Genomic DNA, 20950 nt, shown 5'->3' on the forward strand with positions numbered 1-20950 from the left:
AAATAGCAATACTGCCTTCTCCACGGCAGCAACTTCACCAATCATGAAACTTGACAACCAATCAGCACCCTACTGTCCTGCAGTTTAGATTATTGTGACTGCTTGAAATTTGGCATTCTTGTCTTTGACAGACCACATTTCCTTATATCATTAACATAGTGCCTATATATTTAAAGATAGGTCGATGAGCGAAAGCTTTTAACTATGCAGCTATTAATCATTCTTCTGACCTACAGAGTCGGTGCAATATTACATTACAATGCATTATACCCCTCAACTCCAACATTGGGACTACTACTGAAAACAAGAAATGTTGGCGATCACAGCGGGTCAGGCAGCATCCATCGAAAGAGAGCAAGCTAACATTTTGACTCTAGACGACGTTTTATCGGAGCTGACATGAAGTGTAGAGGGGGCAGCATTTATGCTATCATTGGTGGGGGGTGTTGGAGGGTAGAGTGCTGGGGGAGAAAAGATATTGATAGCTCAGATTAACTGATCGGAACTTGAGAACGGTAGAGCAATGGTGTGTCTAACTTCCAGACTTGAAAGAACATACAGTTCCATTGGGGAGAGAAGACAGACAATGATAACAGAGAATGTAACAAGTAAAGCTAAAAAGAAAGGCTTGAAGTGGGTGTGGTTCACAACTTGAAGGTCTAAATCATCAACATCCCTTCTCCCACAGCAATCTACATTCCAACCCCGCTACTCCAACTACAGCACAAGCGTTGCCTCCCCCACACTTCATTGTCAGCTCTGAAGAAGTGTTATATAGAGTTGAAACATTAGATTTCACCGATCCATGGATGTTGTCTGATCCATTGTGATCTCCAGCATTTGTTTTCAGTACTGATTCAAGCATCCAGTAATTTGCTTCTACAGTGGGACTACTATTTATTTTTGTAGCTCAATTCAGCAAACTATATCACATGGCAACACAATAACATCACTCAAAACATCTGCCCAAAAAGTTATGAAGCATGAGATGAACATCGGAAACTTACTTCATCAATTTGCTGCTGGTTGCAGTCATAAGTGACATTAAAGAGAGCTTTCAGCAGTTCCACGGATATATCCACCTGCTCATTAGACAAGGGAGGTCCCCTGCAGTCTGTGGCCACCACATATTTATGTGACCACTTGACATCCAATGTGCTCTCTAGGATATCAGTAAGCAACAGTAGCCCTTGTTCTTCTTTTAGCTGAGCCCTGGCATCCATTCGCAATGCTGACAACAGGAAAAGAAGGCGCAAGTCAAAGAACTTAATTTCATGAGGCAGATTTTTGTCTCTGTGTGTCTTTAAGCGTTCACAGGCTCCACTGACAAGCTTGAAGTCCACACTAAGTTGCTGCGCCTTCTCACTATTGAATACAATATTGCACAGGCATTTTAAAGCCTCAATTATAACATTAAAATTGGATATCTCCTGTTTCGAGCTTTGTGCATACTCCAATCCAGCCAACCTCATTAGGGCCAGCATTGCTGGTCTGGTTGTCAAAGGAGCCAAAATTTTCTTGTCCCTGGAGAGAATGCGGATTGTTTCTAAACAGGTGGCTTGGCAAGATGGTCCCAGGTCTTTCTGCAGTGTTTTCAATATTTCATCACACATTTTCTGTCAACATTAAACAGACAGTTAGAAATCATCTGCAACAGTGAAACACAGCATTTCAGAACTACTAAGTGAAAAGGCCACAACAGCATTGATCAATGAAACAGTTAGGGAAAGTATTGACATTTTGATAAGGTATTACAAAGTAATCTGTGTACAGGCATTTATTGGGCTGAATGGTTCTATTTTTCACTGTGAATACTTAATTAAAGCATTAAGAACTTAATTAACTTCTGGTATCAATTTTAAATCATTTGTTTGCATTATGACTTATGATTTACATCTATTTTGCTAAACATATAATTTCTATTCTAAAAATACGCATTTTTTCATAAATAGTTCATTTAATACCACTCTAATTTCATTGACACTGCTACCTTGATTATATTTCCAGATTCCTCTTAAAAACTCCACCCCATTTTCCAGCTCCTCTGTTGACAATGTCACTTTCCACACCAGTGGTTCAGAAATGTCTTCCTTATTCCTCAATGGAGGACTCCTCTCCAACCCTGTCAAGGTTGGCAGGTGCCTCCAGCTCTGTCTGTTTTACTGAAAATTTTAAGTAATGAAAATCTATGCTTCCTTTCCAGGAACCGACATGGTTTTCTCTCATTTTGAATAAAATGGACAGAGTTATTGCTGAATCCAGGCTGATTTTCTCCCCTCAGATGCTATCAGGCCTGCTGAGTTTCTCCAACACGTTTAGCTTTTGTTGTTTTAGACTTCCAGCATCCACAATCCTTTTTTTTTTGCTTATTTATAAAAAACCTTAACATTACCAGATGTTGCTTAGTCACCACTATTTCTCATCATTTTCATACAAATACTAATATTGCCCATTTAACTACAAGTAAACTTGCATGCCGAAATCCTAACTTTAGAACTTTTAAATGATATAGGGAAGAGGATGGAGGAATTTTGAATGACCATATAGGTGTTATGGTTCATGGTTCATGACTTGGATTTGAATTCCCATTGTCATCTATGTTGCTAATCTTTGAAAGCAGCAGCCAAACCAAACGTCCAAGATTGCACAGGGAATCAGAAAATGGTATGGTCACTGATCACCTTCTCATTTGACTTATAAAGCAGCTCAAACTACGCCAAAATAACAGGGTGCCTAGAGGTCACCGTAAATCTAGAGTGGAGACAAAGGATTCTTCCCTGCCAGCCAGCTCGGGGCCCCAAGGAGATCCACTACACTGTTAGCTTGTCTTTTCGCTGCAGCATAACTTTGCCTAGCTAAACATCCTCTAAGCCACTGGTGTGCAACAAGGAAACAAAAGAAAGTACAAAGAGTTGAAATAAGATAAAAGGGACTTTAGAATCACATTGAAAGAAGTTTGCATTTTTACAAGCCTTGCATGTTCACAGCCACTGGCAGACATTTTTTTTCTAAATCTATAAATAACACAAATGGCTAAAAGTATCTAGTCATGTCTCCTAGCAACAAGTTTGGGGGCTTTTCTGCTGCCTACACTTCTCTTGCTAACCCACAGCAGTCAGAACCACCTGCGGTGTTTGAGCTCAGCCAGATTAACCCTCATTGTCAGTGTTTCATTGAGAATATAGGGCTCTTAATATAGAAAATATAGATATTTACACATGCGTACACTCGGCCATTCCAAGTACCATACATACATAATATTACTCAAAGTGTGCATTTTAATCTGATGCCAGGAGTAGAAAGCACTTGTAAGTTGTATCCTTTTAATTTCCTTTATAATTCAGCAGCAAGTTTCTTTTGCCTAATGTCCTTCAAACCTTGATATTTAAGCAACATCTTTCCCACTCAACTTCAGTTGTTTTTGCAAAAGTGAAAGACAGAAAATACAAATACCAAAAAAGAGAGAAGATCCAAAAATCAGTACTAGGGACTTGGTTCAAAAGAAGGAGGAAAGATATTGACACCTAAATATCATTGTGCTTACTGAACGGAAAAAGCCAGAAAGACCAGAAGAAAACATTTTTGTTTCTGGGAGGTTACATGGCAACATGGTTACATCGGGTGCTTTGGGAAACGAGAAATGCAATTGCTCCGCCACTTGTGAAGATCTTTGCATCCTCGCTCTCTACTGGAGTCGTACCTGAGGACTGGAGAGAGGCAAATGTAATTCCTCTCTTCAGGAAAGGAAATAGGGAAATCCCCAGCAATTACAGACCAGTAAGTCTCACGTCTGTCGTCTGCAAGGTGTTAGAAAGGATTCTGAGGGATAGGATTTATGACCATCTGGAAGAGCATGGCTTGATCAAATGCAGTCAACACGGCTTTGTGAGGGGCAGGTCATGCCTCACAAACCTTAGAGTTTTTTGAGGATGCGACTAGAAAAGTTGATGAGGGTCGAGCTGTGGATGTGGTGTATATGGACTTCAGTAAGGCATTTGATAAGGTTTCCCATGGTAGGCTCATTCAGAAGGTCAGGAGGAATGGGATACAAGGGAACTTAGCTGTCTGGATACACAACTGGCTAGCCAACAGAAGACAGCGAGTGGTAGTAGAAGGAAAATATTCTGCCTGGAAGTCAGTGGTGAGTGGGGTTCCACAGGGCTCAGTCCTTGGGCCTCTACTGTTTGTAATTTTTATTAATGACTTGGATGAGGGGTTTGAAGGAGGGGTTAGCAAGTTTGCAGATGACACAAAGGTTGGAGGTGTCGTTGACAGTACAGAGGGCTGTTGTAGGCTGCAGCGGGACATTGACAGGATGCAGAGATGGGCTGAGAGGTGGCAGATGGAGTTCAACCTGGATAAATGCGAGGTGATGCATTTTGGAAGGTCGAATTTGAAAGCTGAGTACCGGATTAAGCTAGGATTCTTGGCAGTGTGGAGAAGCGGAGGGATCTTGGTGTGCAGATACATAGATCCCTTAAAATGGCCACCCAAGTGGACACGGTTGTTAAGAAAGCATATGGTGTTTTGGCTTTCATTAACAGGGGGATTGAGTTTAAGAGTCGTGAGATCTTGTTGCAGCTCTATAAAACTTTGGTTAGACCGCACTTGGAATACAGCGTCCAGTTCTGGTCACCCTATTATAGGAAGGATGTGGATGCTTTGGAGTGGGTTCAGAGGAGGTTTACCAGGATGCTGCCTGGACTGGAGGGCTTATCTTATGAAGAGAGGTTGACTGAGTTTGGACTTTTTTCATTGGAGAAAAGGAGGAGGAGAGGGGACCTAATTGAGGTATACAAGATAATGAGAGGCAACGATAGAGTTGATAGCCAGAGACTATTTCCCAGGGCAGAAAAGGATAACACGAGGGGTCATAGTTTTAAGCTGGTTGGAGGAAAGTATAGAGGGGATGTCAGAGGCGGGTTCTTTACACAGAGAGTTGTGAGAGCATGGAATGCGTTGCCAGCAGCAGTTGTGGAAGCAAGGTCATTGGGGACATTTGAGAGACTGCTGGACATGCATATGTTCACAGAAATTTGAGGGTGCATACATGAGGATCAATGGTCGGCACAACATCGTGGGCTGAAGGGCCTGTTCTGTGCTGTACTGTTCTATGTTCTATGAATGAATTCTTGGCTTAACTTTCATGAAAGGGCCCTAGAAAATATCCAACTCTACAGAATGTCACAGCATCTAACTGTTTAAGGTGATACCAGGGATTTATACCCAGGATCCTTTCCATCTGTCTGGGTGAAGACTTTTCTGATCAGATTTTTTTTCTGTTCCTGTCGCTGCCATCATAGTTAAGCCTGAAGTGCGCATGACAGAAACAGGCCATTCAGTTCAACCAATTTGTACAAGTGCGTATACGCCACTCAAGCTTCCACTCATAGATTCAAGAGTGGAACAACGGTCATAAATTTATATTCCGTTCTCTCTCAAATGCATGATTAAACTCCTCTTAAGCCTATTGACATTATTCACTTTAATCACTCACCAAGGCAGAGAGTTCCATATGCTCATTGCTCTGAATAAAGATGTTTCTTTCACATTTTTAGTGACTTATTCCTCATCATGTCCTCCATTTATGGTCTTCCCCATAACAGGTAAGATTTTTTCTATACCCATTCCGTCAAAATCTTACCATTTTAAACACTTCTATCATATCTTTACATCTGCCTTCTTCTTCTAAGTGTAGACACTTAACGTGCTAATCCTTTCCTGCTATATGCCCATTTATTTTTGGTAGATTCTGACTCTGTCCAAAAGTCTCCATATCCTTTGTTTAATATGACAACCAAAATTCTACAAAAAGTAGCCCAAATGTGGTGTAAACATTTCAACATAATTGAAATTATACTTTTCAATTCTATTGCTATAGTAGTGAAAGCCTAATGATTTTTAGCTGTCTTTTCTTCCTGGCGTTGTTAATGTTATCCCTCACAGGAATAGCATGCTGGAAACAAAGTTCCACTATTTCTAGAGTCATCGCAAAAGTTAAAGGCTTTTGTGGTAGGTTGGCTCACCAAGCTGGTTCGTTGTTCCACAGAAGTTTCATTACCCTGCTGGTACAGTCTCCAATGAAGCACTGTTGTGTTTTCCTGCCTGTTAGTTAAACTCTGGTGTCCGTTGAGCTGGATTACCTCACTTCCGGTTTTCCTTCACGATAGAGTGTTTATGGGGTCTAGCTCTATTCTTTAAACCACAACATCCATAACCCGAACTACAAATCTGCTCTAAATCCTTAGTTAAAAGGTTTTTAAAAAGTGCACAGATTTCCTTAATTTTTCTGACTTCTTTACCCAGGTCAACAGAAAGCAGAAACTAGATTTCTATACTTAACAAGAATTATTATTTGTAAGAAATAACTAGACTCTTGCCACAGGTAAACAATTATGAACTATACAAAACCACACACACACAGCTTTGTGATCTTACTTCTCCAGATACTTTTACTCATTTGCACAAGGCACAGGATGACAGGTTCACGCTTATAAAGGTCTTTGACTTATCAATTAAAAGTCACAGTTTATATCACTGGAAACAGGAAATAAATTGGCTATTTTCAACCCTGAGGTTTTTTTTTAAAAATGACAGAGCAAAAACAGCTTCTTCTCCTCCAGAGGTATGATTATTTCTGCCAAAATGTTTACACCCAAAGCTGTTAAGCTACCTTGGATGCTAACACAGTTGTTAGTAGATAGAAGGCTGATAACTGGTGGGTAGTCCACAGACCAATCAGCTATTTGTTGCCATCCACAGTTCCATTCACGCACATCCCTTGACTCCAGCAAGTCTGCAAATTAGACTTCGGCTAGTGCTCGAACAAGTGGCTGTATAAATAGTACTTACGATAAGTATCAGGTTACTTGCTTTAAAAAGGTTTAGCAATCTTTCAACAATCTTTGGCTTTTAAAACAGTATCTTTCCCATTTTGGTCCATAAAAAAATACAGAAAATTAAAAAGATAGTCTTTACATGAATCTGTGGTGAAACTGCTTGCAATTGATGTAGTTGTACTTGAAGACCCCCTACATCATATACTCCACCTGTACTTGCAACTTCTGGATTAATAAGCAACTTCCCTATTCTTCCTATCAAGAAGTCCAACTTTACATTTATCTACGTTGAACTTAATTTGTCAATGATGTGCCTTTCTGCATTCTTATTATCTCCTTCGGCAATATGTAACAACTTTCCTCAATATTAACTGATTTAGAAATCGTGTTTGTGATTCAAAAGTCCAAATCATTCATGTAAAATTGCAAACAGCAGTGATCCCAGCACTGATCCTTGTGAAATGCCACTTCAGATCGTCTACTATTCTGAACAGAAGTCAGCTTTTTTCTCATTCAATACTTGCTGCTCCAAAGCAAACCAGCAATCCATTCTAAAACTGGTCCCCTTATTCCCCATTTTCTGACCTTATTAGTTAGTCCATAAAGAAGCATCTATCAAAATCCAGTTAAAATATATCCAGTGAATTACCACTATCTAGTCTCTCCGTTGCTTCCTCAAATTTTAGTAAAGTTGTCAAGTAAAACTTCTCCCTTCAAATTGATGCTGACTATTCATTATTATAGTTCTCATTTCCAGATGTTCTTCTATTTGTTTCTTTAATTGGAAATCCATTATTTTAAATATCATTAATGTTAAGATGAGTGGTCGATAGATCCCCGGATTTGTTTTTCCATTTCTTAAATGTAAGGATTATATTAGCTGTTAAACCGTTCCCTGGCACAACATATTTATCTACCGACAGATTTAATTGTAATGTTTCTGCTACCTCTTCCCTAGTTTTTTTTAAAACTGTGGATGCAATGCAATCATACTAGAAATTTCATCCTCAGTCTGTTCAGTTTACTCAATGCATTTTTTTTAAGTTAGGAAAACTTTAAATGCACCTATTGCATTGCTTATCACAGCATTCAACATCACGAGGAACTGCTCCATCTTTCTGGTAAATACTGAAGTTAAATGATTATTGTAGTATTTCTAGCACCTATCATTATATATGGCATTGTACGTGGATGAATGTAAAATATTCGAGGGCACTATTGGAAACCAGGCTATCCGCTGGCGTTTGATCAATATTCTTCCTTCAAGCCATATCAAACTAAAAAACAAATATCAGATTAATCTAGTTGGTTATTCATATTTTTTCTAAAGCTACAAAAACTCATTCAGCTACTGCTTGTTTTAGGACCTTCCTCAGAAGCGAACAGGGCTACATCAATACAGATTTTTCCATCCTAGTTTCAGTGATGCTGTAAACTACAAACTGAGTAGCTTTACAGTGCTTTTCAGTACATTAGTAGCAATTTGCAAATATCTTTATTGTTAAAATACAGCTGTTCAAAATCAACTTAGGAAGCTTTGAAAAAAAAAGCCCGTCCTCCCTCATTTCAACCTGTAGGGGCCACCCTAAGGCTTGAGCGAAGGCCAAATTTGCAGTACTTTGTAAGATGGCTTAATGCTACATTGCTTTCAGGCTCCTACAGCGCTGATCTCAAGCAATTGGTTCCAAGCAAAATGCAAGGACTGCTTAGTCTGCTAAGGTAGGTCAGGGATTCTTTGCAAATTCCAGCAGTTTTATCTTCACTTTGAAGGCATGCTTCAGAACTCAGCAGCACCAGCACTGTACAAAACAAAACAATTTCAATTTTCAGTTAAAATTATCCAAAATTTATACAAATTATATAAACATTTAATGGCCAAAGACATTCACATTTTAAATATTTCCAAATCCTCAGATTACACTTTATATTGGTGTTTGAGAATGCCAGGCCAGCACAGCTCAGTAGTATAATTACAGTTAAGTACCTTTGCTTTTATCAATAAAATACTGTAATGTCATTTTCCTACCTTTCTCTCTTCTTCCTCACTTTGATCAAATGTGAAAGTTCGACTGTTCTGTAAAATAAGAACACAAAAAAGGATTGCAGCATATAGCATATAGAAATATCCATTACTATACAATGCTTTATAATCCAAATGGACAGTTTTTTAACAAAACAAATCTCAGTTTCTTAATGTTTCTCTAGTTAAATTGCTCTCCGATTCTGTTAAAATCGGGTACTCCTCACTTTCCTGCAAGCTTTCATCTTTCTTGGTATATATCCTCAAATTAAATTATCTGTGCACTTTTCCTTATCTTTGATTAAGCCCACGTCTTATGAATAATTGAGAGGACAGGAATATAGAAAGTCCTCCAGTTATTTCCCAAGCAGCACCATCTGAAGAAAATATCAAAACACATATGGCAAAAGCACTGTTTTTTTGAAAAATTACCTGTAGAATCTGGGAAATGAGCAGATAGATTGATGCATGAACGTTATTAATTTACAAAATGCAGGATAAGTCCAAGCCAGTCAATTGCCAACCCATCAGCCTGCTCTCAATCATCAAAAAGTGAGCAAGGTGTTGTCAACAGTATCACCAAGTGGCATAAAGCAACAACCTGCTCATCTCCTGATCTCGTTAATGTATTGGTTGAAAGAGATGAACCTAAGACATCTTAGACCAATCACAAAAGAAAATAGTTGTGACACTGGAGAGCAATTATCCGTCTCAGACTTGGACTGCAGGAGTTCCTCACGGTAGATATTTTCAAATCAACCTGTTCAGAGATGTTTTTACACACTTCTGGAGTAGGTGAGACTTGAACTCTGGTCTTCTGGCTCCGAGGTAGGGACAAAACAAGAGTTGAATTCCTCAGGGTAGCATCCTAGACCAAAGACTCACTCACTTAATAACTGCTTCGAGCCTGTTCATCATCTCTATAAAGGCACAAATCAAGCAGTGTGATGGAATACTGTTGGATAAGTGAAATTCCAAACTGCTGAAAACCCTCAATATTATCTAGGACAAAATAAAATGCTTAACTAGCACCCCTTCCAATAATAATTTCTGCCACCATCAAGCAGTGTGAACCATCTACAGGTAATTCTGCTATAATGCAATTTCGTTAACACAAATTAGCTATAACATGATTAATGAATAGTGCATAAAAACAAAGTTGCTGGAAAAGCTCAGCAGGTCTGGCAGATCTGTGAAGGAAAAAGGAAGGGTCACCAGAGCCGAAAGTTAACTGTTTTTTTTTCCTTCACAGATGCTGCCAGACCTGCTGAGCTTTTCCAGCAATTTTGTTTTTGTTCCTGATTTACAGCATCTGCAAGTCTTTCATTTTTATTTATGATGAATAGTGGACTCTGTTTGGATAATGCAAACTTTCTGCTGTATAGATATGATTATTTCCCTATAATGCAATTTTCTATGGCACAAGGTCACGCAACTACGCAAATAGTGTGTTATAGGAGAACTACCTGTCTAAGATGCATTGCAGCAAATCACCAAGGCTCCTTCAACATCTATCATCCAGAAGGACAAGAACAAAACACATGTGGGAACACTATCATCTGCAAGTTTGCCAGAATGATAGCTGGGCAATGTTATGTGAAAAGATTACACAAATTAGGCCTAATTTCTCTAGAATCTCAAAGGATAAGGGGTGATCTGACTGAAGTATTCAAGATATCAAGAGAAAAAGGTAGGCTAGATAAACTATTGCCACTGGTTGGGGAATCTAGACCTAGGGGGCATAGTCTGAGAATGCCGGCCAGACCATTCAGGAGAGATGGTAGACCTTTAAATACACAAAGGATAGTAGCAGTTTGGAATTCTTTTCCCCAAATGGCAGTGGATGCAGGATGAGTTGTTAATTTTAAACAAGATAAACTGTTTTTCAAACATATTTAGAGGTATGTGGCAGGTACATGAGAGTTAGACCATAGATCAGCCGTGATTTCATTGAATGGCAGACGCAGCTCAAGGAGCCAAATGACTTACTCCTGGTCCTAAGTTCCTCTCCATCCCAATTCGGAATTATATTGTTGCCCCTTCAGAGTCACTGGATTAAAATTCTGGAACTCCTTCTCTAACAGCACTATGTCTACTTACACCACATGGACTGTAGTGTTTCAAGAAGCTGAGGACCTGTTTCCACACTGTAGGGAATCTAACCTAAAGAAAGAAAGCAGCCCACCAGCGTCTTTTCAAGGGCAACTAGGAATGGGCAATAAATGCTGACACCCACATCCCATGAAAGGCAGTAAAAATATTCTGCTGGGGATATTCCATTGGGGAAATAATAAGGGGAAAGCAGGAAATGACAGAAGAGTTAAATAAATACTTTGCATCAGTCTTCACAATAGACAATACTGATAACACTCCAAAAATACTAAATAGTCAACAGGCAAAAAGGTAAGGAAATAAATACAAAGATTACCGTTAGAGGGAAAAAAAACAGCTAGGGAAACTAATGGGGCTAAAGGCTGATATATCCCCCTGGACCTGACAGGATGCATTTTAGAATTCTGAAAGAAGTTTCTACACAGACATTGGGCAGTAATCTTTCAAAAGTCATTACATTCTGCAGCAGTACTAGAGGACTGGAAAACTACCAGTGTAACACCTTTATTCAAGAGGAGAGGAGACCGAAAAGAAAAAGATAACTATAGGTCAGTTAGCTTAGCATTGGTCATTGCAAAGATGTTATGAGTTTATTATAAAAGGAGCTATAGCAATTTAGAAAATACATAATACAATCAAAAACAGTCAACATAGCTTCATGAAAGGAGAATGCATGCCTAGCAAATTTATTAGAACTCTTTGGGGAAGCAACAACAGGATAAATAAAGGGTGACCAGCATGAGTAATTTACATGGATTCCTAAAAAGGTGTTTGCTAAGGTACCACACATACCTAATGAAGATGCTCATGGTGTTAAGGATAGTATATTTGCATGGATAGAGGATTGGATACAAATGGAAGATGGAATTAGGATAAAAGGTGGGAGGAGGGCATTCTCAGGATGGCAACATGTAGCTAGTGAAATGCCACAGGGATCAGTGCTGGTGCCATGATTATTCAATAGAGCTGGATGAGGGACGTGAATGTACTATAAAAATAGGTAGGAAGACAAGTGGTGAGAATGACACAGAATCCACAGAGAGATACAGACAGGATAAATGAGTGGGCAAAATTTGACAGATGGAAAGTTACATCAAACACTGTGGCAGAAACAATTCAGGAACTGAAAAGGGGAAAGATGCCGGGCAGGGTGGTGGGGGGAGAAATGTGATTTGGAGGTCCTTGCATGGCACTTTTTTCATTTCGGCGCAAGTGCAGCAGATAATATGAGAGATACGTGGAATGTTGCTTTGAATTTAAAGGAAATGGTGAGAAAATAGGGTGCTTTTGTAAAACTATATAAATCACTGGTTATACCATACCCACAACAGAGGGAATAAGGAGAGGCAGTAAAGTACTGATATTATTGCTAGGCTGTTAATCCTTAGACCCAGGTAACGTTCAGGGAACCCAGATTCAAATCTCACCGTGGCAGATGGTGAAATTTGAATTCAATAAAAATTTGGGATTAAGAGTCTAAATGATGACATGAAACTGTTGCCAATTGCCAGGAAAAACTACTGGTTCACTAACATCCTTTCTGGAAACAACTCTGTTAGCCTTACCCAGACTGGCCTACATGTGACTCCAGACCACAGCAATGTAGTTGACTCTCAACACTCCTGTGGGCAATTAGGATGGAGAATAAATACTGGCCTGGCCAGGGATGTCCACATCCCATGAATGAATAATAAAAGGAAAAATATTCTGAAGTGTTGTTCCCTTACCTAACGAGAGAGAGGCTGGCAGTAGAATCATAGAATCCCTACAGTGTGAAAACAGGCCATTTGGCCCAGTGAATTTACACTTACCCTCTGAAAAGCACCTCACCTAGGCTCACCCCATTACCCTATCCCTGCAATTCTGCATTTCCCACTGCTAATCCATCTAGCCTACATATCCCTGGACACTACACGTAATTTAGCATGGCCAAACTACCTAACTTGCACATCTTTGGACTGTGGGAGGAAAACAAAGCACCCAGAGGAAATCCAAGCAGACATGGGGATAGCCAAATGATTTACTTCTGCACCTTATGGTCTTATAATCACCACATTCTAAAATCCAGTTCAGCCTCACCATCTCAGAGTGCATCAAACTCAAATCCTTACCATTCTTTACAAAGCTCTTTCAAACTTCATCCCACCATATCATCAACACGTTCTTCAATCTATGTAACACACTGAACTTCCAACCATGCTCAACCACTTAACCACAGGACCTTGCCTACGTTATACATCCATCTCTACTTCTTCTTCCCCCATGGGTGGAAAAGTATTCAGCTAATGTAGCTACTCACTCAATCTCACCACCTCAATCTTTAAAACCAGCACAATAATCTGTCCATTCTCACTTCAGTGAGGTACCTTTCAATGATTTACATCATTAATAGCTGTTCCACAATTTTTTTTAAATTGACAGTTTATAGAATAACTTTAAAGAGTTGATAAGAAGTTATTACAATTATCTATTTCTCGTGTACACATGTATTTGCTATCCCTACCCTTACATTGCTTTTTCACGTTTTACATATATATGCCAGCAAAAATTCTCCATTTTGGAAGTGCTAACCTTTTCAAACAAATTCAAATTATGCACAAATTCACAAACACCGGATTTTACTGGAATGGACGTGTCATAGAATGACCAATTAATCAGATTTGTTCCGGCATTCTCCAGCTAAAACAAGGCCCATCAAATTATTGGAAGCATGAGCTGAAGGCAATGCGGCATCAGCAACATGTGAACCAGCAGCGACCAGCACTATATCTGTTTAAACAATGAGGTTTAAAGACTTCACAGAGAAATAATGGAGAGGGAATTAAAATGAATTTGAGACTCAGACAGAAAAAGAAAAAAGATTGAAAAAAATGAAGAAATTAAAATGAAACATGCGAAGTAAAATTTTAATGTGATGTACTACCTGATGGAATGAAGTGTCACAATTTTAAGTATTTATTTTATTTGAGAAACAACGTGGCAGTAATTAAAAATTATGATGTTGAAAAGGGTATTGACCCTATTACAGATATTTCTGTCATAACACGTTTCATGAGGACAAATCGGCATAACATAATGGATGAATAGTGGATGCTGTTTGGATAACATGAACTTTCTACTGTACAGTATAGCGATTCCCCTATAATGCGATTTTCTATAGCGCAAGGCCACACAAATATGCCACTATCGCATTATAGGTGAAATACCTGTATTTACTAAATGTAATGTTCACTTCCCAGTTTATTGAGCAATTAATATGCAAATATAATAAACTCATGAAAATCTCAGTGAGATTAAAGCTAGGAAGGCATTTGTGCTGATTTGCAATTCATCAGGTATATCTCCCTTGCCCCAAGTTAACAATCATGTTGCACATTAACAATAAAGACAGGTATTGCGATCGCATTATTCTCAGCAAATTCTGGACAATAAAGTTATACAGCTGTGATATGCAGGAGATTGTTTACATTGCTAGATGATGCTAACTGTCACAAGCTATATAACTGGGAATTTACTAGCCCTTAAAATAAGGATATCCACTTGTGGTTCTGGTTTATCTAAAACAGCCCCTCTGGGCAGTATGTAGTGCTTTGGCTTTGAAAATTTCTACAATTCATCAGAATTTAGAAGAATGGAGGGTGATCTTATTGAACCATATTAGATTCTGAGAGAGCCTGATGAGACAGATGCAGAGAGGACATTTCTTCTTGTGAGGGTATGTAAAGTATGCGAGGTAAGGAGCCTCAGAGATAGGGAGATGAGACAAATTCTTGAACTGTAGGGGATTCGAGGTTTGCTGGGAAACACGAAAGTGAACATGAAGAACGATTACCAGTCACATTTGGACATTGAGCTGTTTTTCCGCTGCCTCCCCCTCTACGCTTACTTCTTTAACCACAAGCCTAATCCTCATTCTACTGACCTGTTCACCCGCCACCAACACAAGTCCTCCTCCGCCTGGACACCACGCCAAGGCCTCCAACCCTCCCTCGACATCTTCATCTCCAACTGCCATTAAGATACCAATCGCTTCAACTTCTCCACCCCTCTCACCCACTCCAACCTCTCCCCGGCAGAATGTGCAGCCCTCTGCTCCAATCCCAACCTCACCATCATACCCGTGGACAAGGGAGGCGCAGTTGTAGTATGACACAGTGACCTTTACATCGCTGAGGCCAGACACCAACTCTCTGACACCTCTTCCTACTGCTGCCTGGAACATGGCCCCACCCCCAAGCACCAAACCATTATCTCCAAAACCATCCACAACCTCATCACCTCAGGTGACCTCCCACCCACAGCCTCCAAACTCATTGTTCCCCAAACCCGCACCGCCCGCTTCTACCTCCTTCCCAAAATCCACAGACCTGTCTGCCCTGGTCGACCCATTGTCTCTGTCTCCTCCTGCCCGACCAAATTCATCTCCACCAATCTGGACTCCATTTTCTCCCCACTGGCGCAGGAACTCCCTACCTACGCCCTCCACCTCCTCCAGAACTTCCAATTCCCCGGTTCCCAACACCTCATTTTCACCATGGATGTCCAGTCTGTATACACCTGCATTCTCCATGCAGATGGCCTAAAGGCCCTCTGCTTCTTCCTGTCCCACAGGCCCGACCAGTCCCCCTCCACTGACACCCTATTCCGCCTAGCCGAACTACTCCTCACCCTCAACTACTTCTCTTTTGATTCCTCCCAATTCCTACAGATAAAGGGGGTAGCCATGGGTACCTGCATGGGCCCAAGCTATGCCTGCCTCTTTGTAGATTACATGGAACAAACCCTCTTCTGTACCTACACTGGCCCTAAACCCCACCTCTTCCTTCATTACATAGATGACTGTATCGCCATTGCCTCATGCTCCCACAATTCATCCACTTCACCAACACCTTCCACCCCAACCTCAAATTCACCTGGACTATGTCTAACACCTCCCTCACTTTCCTGGAACCCCCTGTCTCCATCTCCGGCAACCACCCCGAAACCGATATCCATTTCAAGCCCACCGACTCCCACAGCTACCGAGAACACAACTCCTCCAACCCACCTTCCTGCAAAAATGCCACCCCCTACTCCCAATTCCTTTGTCTCCACCGCATCTAGTCCCAGGATGAGGCATTCCACTCCTGTACATCTCAGATGTCCTCATTTTTAAAGGAACGCAGCATTCCCCCCCCCACAAATTGGTGAGACACCCTCAACCGTATCTCCTGCATTTCCCGCAACTCATCCCTCACATCCCATCCCTACAATAACCACCAAAAGAGAATCCCCCTCGTCCTCACGTAGCACCCCACCAACCTCCGGATCCAATGCATCATCCTCCAACACTTCCTCCATCTGCAATCCGACCTCACCACCAAAGACATTTTCCCTCCCCACCCTTGTCTGCTTTGCAGAGGGACCACCCTCTCCGTGACCCCCTTGTCTGCTCCACACTCCCCTTCAACCCCACCACACCCGGCACTTTTCCCGGCAACCGCAGGAAATGCTACACCTGCTCCCACACCTCGTCCCACACCCCCATCCCAGGCCCCAAGATAACTTTCCTCATCAAGCAGATGTTCACCTGCACATCTACCAATATGGTATACTGCATCCACTGTAACCATTGTGGCCTCCTCTACATCGCGGAAACCCTCCCATTCCTTAGATGACATGTCTATCCTGGGCCTCCTGCAGTGCCATAACGATGCCACCCAAAGGTTGCAGGAACAGCAACTCATATCCCGCTTGGGAGCCCTGCAGCCCAATGGTATCAATGTGGATTTCACAAGCTTCAAAATCTCCCTCCCCTCCACTGCATCCCAAAACCCCAGCTCATCCACCTCCCTAACCTGTTCTTCCTCTCACCTATCCCCTCCTCCAACCTCAAGCCGCACCTCCATTTCCTACCTACTAACCTCATCCCGCCCCATCGATCTGTCTGTCCTCCCCGGACTGACCTATCCCCTCCCTACCTACCTACACTCACCTCTACAGGCTCCATCCCCGCCTCTTTAACTTGTCTGTCTCCTCTCCACCTATCTTCTCCTCTCTCCCTATTTATTTCAGAACCCTCTTCCCCACTCCCTTTTCTGATGAAGGGTCTAGGCCCAAAATGTCAGCTTTTGTGCTCCTAAGATGCTGCTTGGCCTGCTGTGTTCATCCAGCTTCACACTTTGTTATCTCGGATACTCCGGCATCTGCAGTTCCTACTATCTATGAAGAATGTCAGATCAGGCATGATCCTGTTGAATGACAGAGCAGGCTGGAGGCCAGCCGGCCCACTCCTGTTTACGGTTCTTATAGTTGTGCTTGGAGGGGGGGGGTGGAGGATTTATCTTCCTCAGGATTGGGTGGGGAGGGCTAATATTCCTGGAAGATTGGAGGGGGTGTGCCTGAGGATGGTGGGGGAGGGTGGGAGAAGGGATGTTCCCAAGTAGGAGAGACGGGGGATGGGGGGAAAGAGGAGTGAGAGTTTTTCCTAGAAGTGGGATTAGGTTAACGTTCCTGGGAGAGCGGGCAGAAATATGATGGGGAGGGGAGATATGGATGTGCCCGAATTAAATGGTGGTGGTGGGGGATGTCCCGAGTCGTGTCATTGCCGCCAGCCCGGTGTCACTCACCTGACGGTTATATCCCTGCAGTACCCGCTCTACCTCCTCCTTGTTGCCACTCTCCAGTGCTGCCAGAGCCGGTGCGGAAGAAGGATCCATCGTTGACGCCGGAATGGAGCCTGGGCCTGGATTAGTGTCTAATGACCGAGCCCCAAGAGATAAGGAGCTCCGCCCAAACTGAACCTTCACCCCAGCAACCGGCGCGGCTCACACCCCGCAGCCGTCACCCCGGCAACCGGCCCGCCCCCACCACCCCGCACCCGTCACACCGGCCGCCTCCAACCAGGCAACCGTCCCGCCCCCACACCAAACTCGGCAATCTCCCGCCCCCCCGGCAACCGGCCCGGCCCCCACTCCGCACCCGTCACCACGGCAACCGAACCGCCCCCCCCCCGCACCCGGCAACCGGACCGCCCCCCCCACCCCGCACCCGTCATCCGGAAACCGGCCGCCTCCAACCCGGCAACCGTCCCGCCCCCCCAACTCCACACCCGGCAATCTCCCCGCACCTGGCAACCGTCCCCCACCCCCCCACTCCGCAATCTCCACCCCTCTACCCGGCAATCTGCCCCTGCCCCCGGCAAATTCCCCCCACCGCACCCAGCAACCGTCCCGCCCCCACTCCGCAATCTCCCCCCCCCCACCCCCGACAACCGTCCCGCCCCCACTGTGCACTCGGCAATCACCCCGCACCCGGCAATCTCCCCCCGCACCTGGCAAACTCCCCTCCCGTCCCCACTCCACACCCGGCAATCTCCTCCCACTCCGCACTCGGCAATCTTCCCCCCCCCCCGGCACCTGGCAAACTCCCGCGCACCCAGCAACCGTCCCACCCCCACTCCGCAATCTCCCCGCCTCCGCATCCAGCAACGGCCCACCCCCACCCCGCACTCGGCAGTCGCCCCCCCCCGGCAACAGGCCCAACCCCACCCCACACTAGGCAATCGCAGCCGGCCTGCCCACCCCGGACCCGGCCATCACCTCCCCCACCGCGTCCGACCCGCCCCCGGCAACCGGCCCATTCCCCCTCCATCTGGCTACCGGACGCTCCCCACACCCATCACCCTGGCAACCAGATTGGTGGGGTACAGAGGAGAGTTTGGGAAAGGGTGAGTGAAATGATGTTTGGGTGGGGATTGGATTGGGGGTTTGTGCTGGAGTTTGGGTGGAGATTGGATCAGTGGGGGGTGTGCTGGTATTTGGGTGGGGATTGGATCAGAGGGGGTGATTGGATCGGGTTGGGGTTTTGGGTATGTGCTGGTGTTTGGGTGGGGATTGGATTGGGGGGGGGATGTGATGGTTTGGTTAGGTTGTAATGGGGTTGGATTAGGGAATGCAATGACATTTGGGCTAAGTCACAACCTCACATTTTGGGAGGCAAAGAGCAACTCGAAGCCTCTGGCAACTGTCCGTGTGGAGTTTGTACAAACTCCCCGTGTCTGCGTGGGTTTCCTCGGGTGCTCCGGTTTCATCCCACAGTCCAAAGATTGCAGGCTAGGTGGATTGGCCATGCTGAATTGCCCGTAGTATTCAGAGGGGTGTGGGTTATAGGGGGATGGGTCTGGGTGGGATGCTTCAAGGGGCAGTGTGGACTTGTTGGGCCGAAGGGCCTGTTTCCACACTGTAGGGAATCTAATCTAATCAGTCTATCTAGCACAACAGCCTGACTCAAGTTGATTGTTAAATGACTTTAGAGTTTTCAAACCTTGCGTTGCTACATCCAGAAATTGTTGCTATGTTTTGTGAAAAATAGTTCTGCACTTGACAAAGAAGGAATAGCATTTTTGGTCTCACCATGTTCTGGTAAATGTTCACAGTCACCAGCAACACCTAAAGCTCATTCAGCTGATGTGTGTTTCAGGGATCATGGTATTGCAAACAGTTTACAGTGTTTGCTTTCATAACAACAGTCTGCATTTTACATTACATCACAGCAAACCATTAGAATCACATACAATCCAGAGTACAAAGGCCATTCAGCCTAGAATGCAATCCCTGAGTTTATGTTCCACACAAATCTCCTCTCCACTGAAGTTACCTCTTTCTAACCTGCTACCATTTCCCTCTATTCCAGTTCTCTCAAATATAGGGTGACATGGTGGCTCATTAGTTAGCACTGCTGCCTCAATGCTGGGACCTGGGTTTGATTCCACCTTTGGGCCACTGTCCATCTGGAATTTGTGTATTTTCCCTCTATCTGCGTGGGTTTCCTCCAAAGTCCAAAGATATGTAGTTTGGGTGGATTGTTCATGGGAAATGCAGGATTATAGGGATGGGATAGGGTAAGGGTGCAGGTCTGGGTGGGATGCTGTTCAGAGGGTCAGTGTGTACCAGATAGGTCAAATGGCCTGCTTCCATAGTGTAGGGATTCTATGAAAACCATCAGATAATAGGAGCAGAATTAGGCCACTTTATCCATCAAGTCAGCTTTGCCATTCAATCATGGCTGGTATGCTTCTCAAGCCCATTTACCTGCCTCCTCCTGTGACCCTTGATTCCCCTTAGTTAAAAAATAACTATCTGTTTTAAATACATTAAATACAGTGGCAATGAGTTCCACAGATTCACCACCTGACTGAAGACATTCCTCCTCATTTTTGAGGGGTTGTAAAGGGTTGGCCCATCACTGAGGCTATGCCCTCGGGTCCAAGTCTCTCCTGCTATTGGATACATCCTCTTCACACCCACTCTACCCAGGCTCAGTATTCTGTAAATTTCAGTAAGAACCCGCTCTCATCTTTCTAAACTCCATTGAGTAGTAGCCCAGAGTGCTCAACTGCTTCTCTTATGGCAAGAGGCCCCCCAAGGCTTCAGATAATAGGCCCAAAACTGCTCACAATTTCTAAACATGTCTCTGTTCTTGTATTCTGATACTCTTGAACGGAATGCAAATACTGCATTTGCCTTCCCACACATTAACCTTAAGAAAATCCTAAACTAGGTCTCCCAAGTACTTTTGTGCTTCACATGACTGAAGCCTTTCCCACGTGGGAAACTCCTGCTATTGCTACTTTCTTTTAAAAATATAGAATCCCTACAGTGTGGAAACAGGCCCTTCGGACCAACAAGCCCACACCGGCCCTTGGAGCACCCCACCCAGACCCATCCCCCCCCATAACCCACCTAAGCTACACATACCTGAACGCTACGGGTAATTTAGCATGACCAGTCCACCTAGCCCGCACGTCTTTTGACTGTGGGAGGAAACCAGAGCACCAGGAGGAAACCCACACAGGCATGGGGAGAACGTGCAAACTCCACACAGACAGTTGCCCGAGGGTGGAATTGAACCCGGATCCCTGGTGTTGTGAGGCAGCAGTGCTAACCACTGAGCCACCATGCTTCCCTACTAGGATTCCCTTCCAATTGCCTTTGGTCAG

At 43.5% G+C, this 20950-nt stretch overlaps 1 protein-coding gene across 3 annotated transcripts in view; it reads right to left on the reverse strand.

Moving 5' to 3' along the window:
- The window catches only part of ric8b (RIC8 guanine nucleotide exchange factor B), a 49039-nt gene extending 31248 nt beyond the window's left edge, over positions 1 to 17791 (reverse strand). Inside the window, exons 1-4 of one of the 3 annotated variants that reach the window (XM_048548450.2) lie at positions 17580 to 17643; positions 8866 to 8913; positions 8458 to 8638; positions 1008 to 1616 (exon numbers count right to left, since the gene is read on the reverse strand). In XM_048548450.2, the coding sequence (XP_048404407.1) occupies positions 1008 to 1613 (606 nt within the window). In that variant the 5' untranslated portion in view covers positions 1614 to 1616; positions 8458 to 8638; positions 8866 to 8913; positions 17580 to 17643. Of the gene's footprint in view, positions 1 to 1007; positions 1617 to 6673; positions 8434 to 8457; positions 8639 to 8865; positions 8914 to 17579 lie in introns of those variants that run through there. The other 2 variants (XM_048548448.2, XM_048548451.2) reach the window with 2 other exon arrangements.
- Positions 17792 to 20950: the final 3159 nt, after the last annotated feature.

The sequence above is a fragment of the Stegostoma tigrinum genome, chromosome 18, assembly GCF_030684315.1.
Source record: "Stegostoma tigrinum isolate sSteTig4 chromosome 18, sSteTig4.hap1, whole genome shotgun sequence".
NCBI lineage: Eukaryota > Metazoa > Chordata > Chondrichthyes > Orectolobiformes > Stegostomatidae > Stegostoma > Stegostoma tigrinum.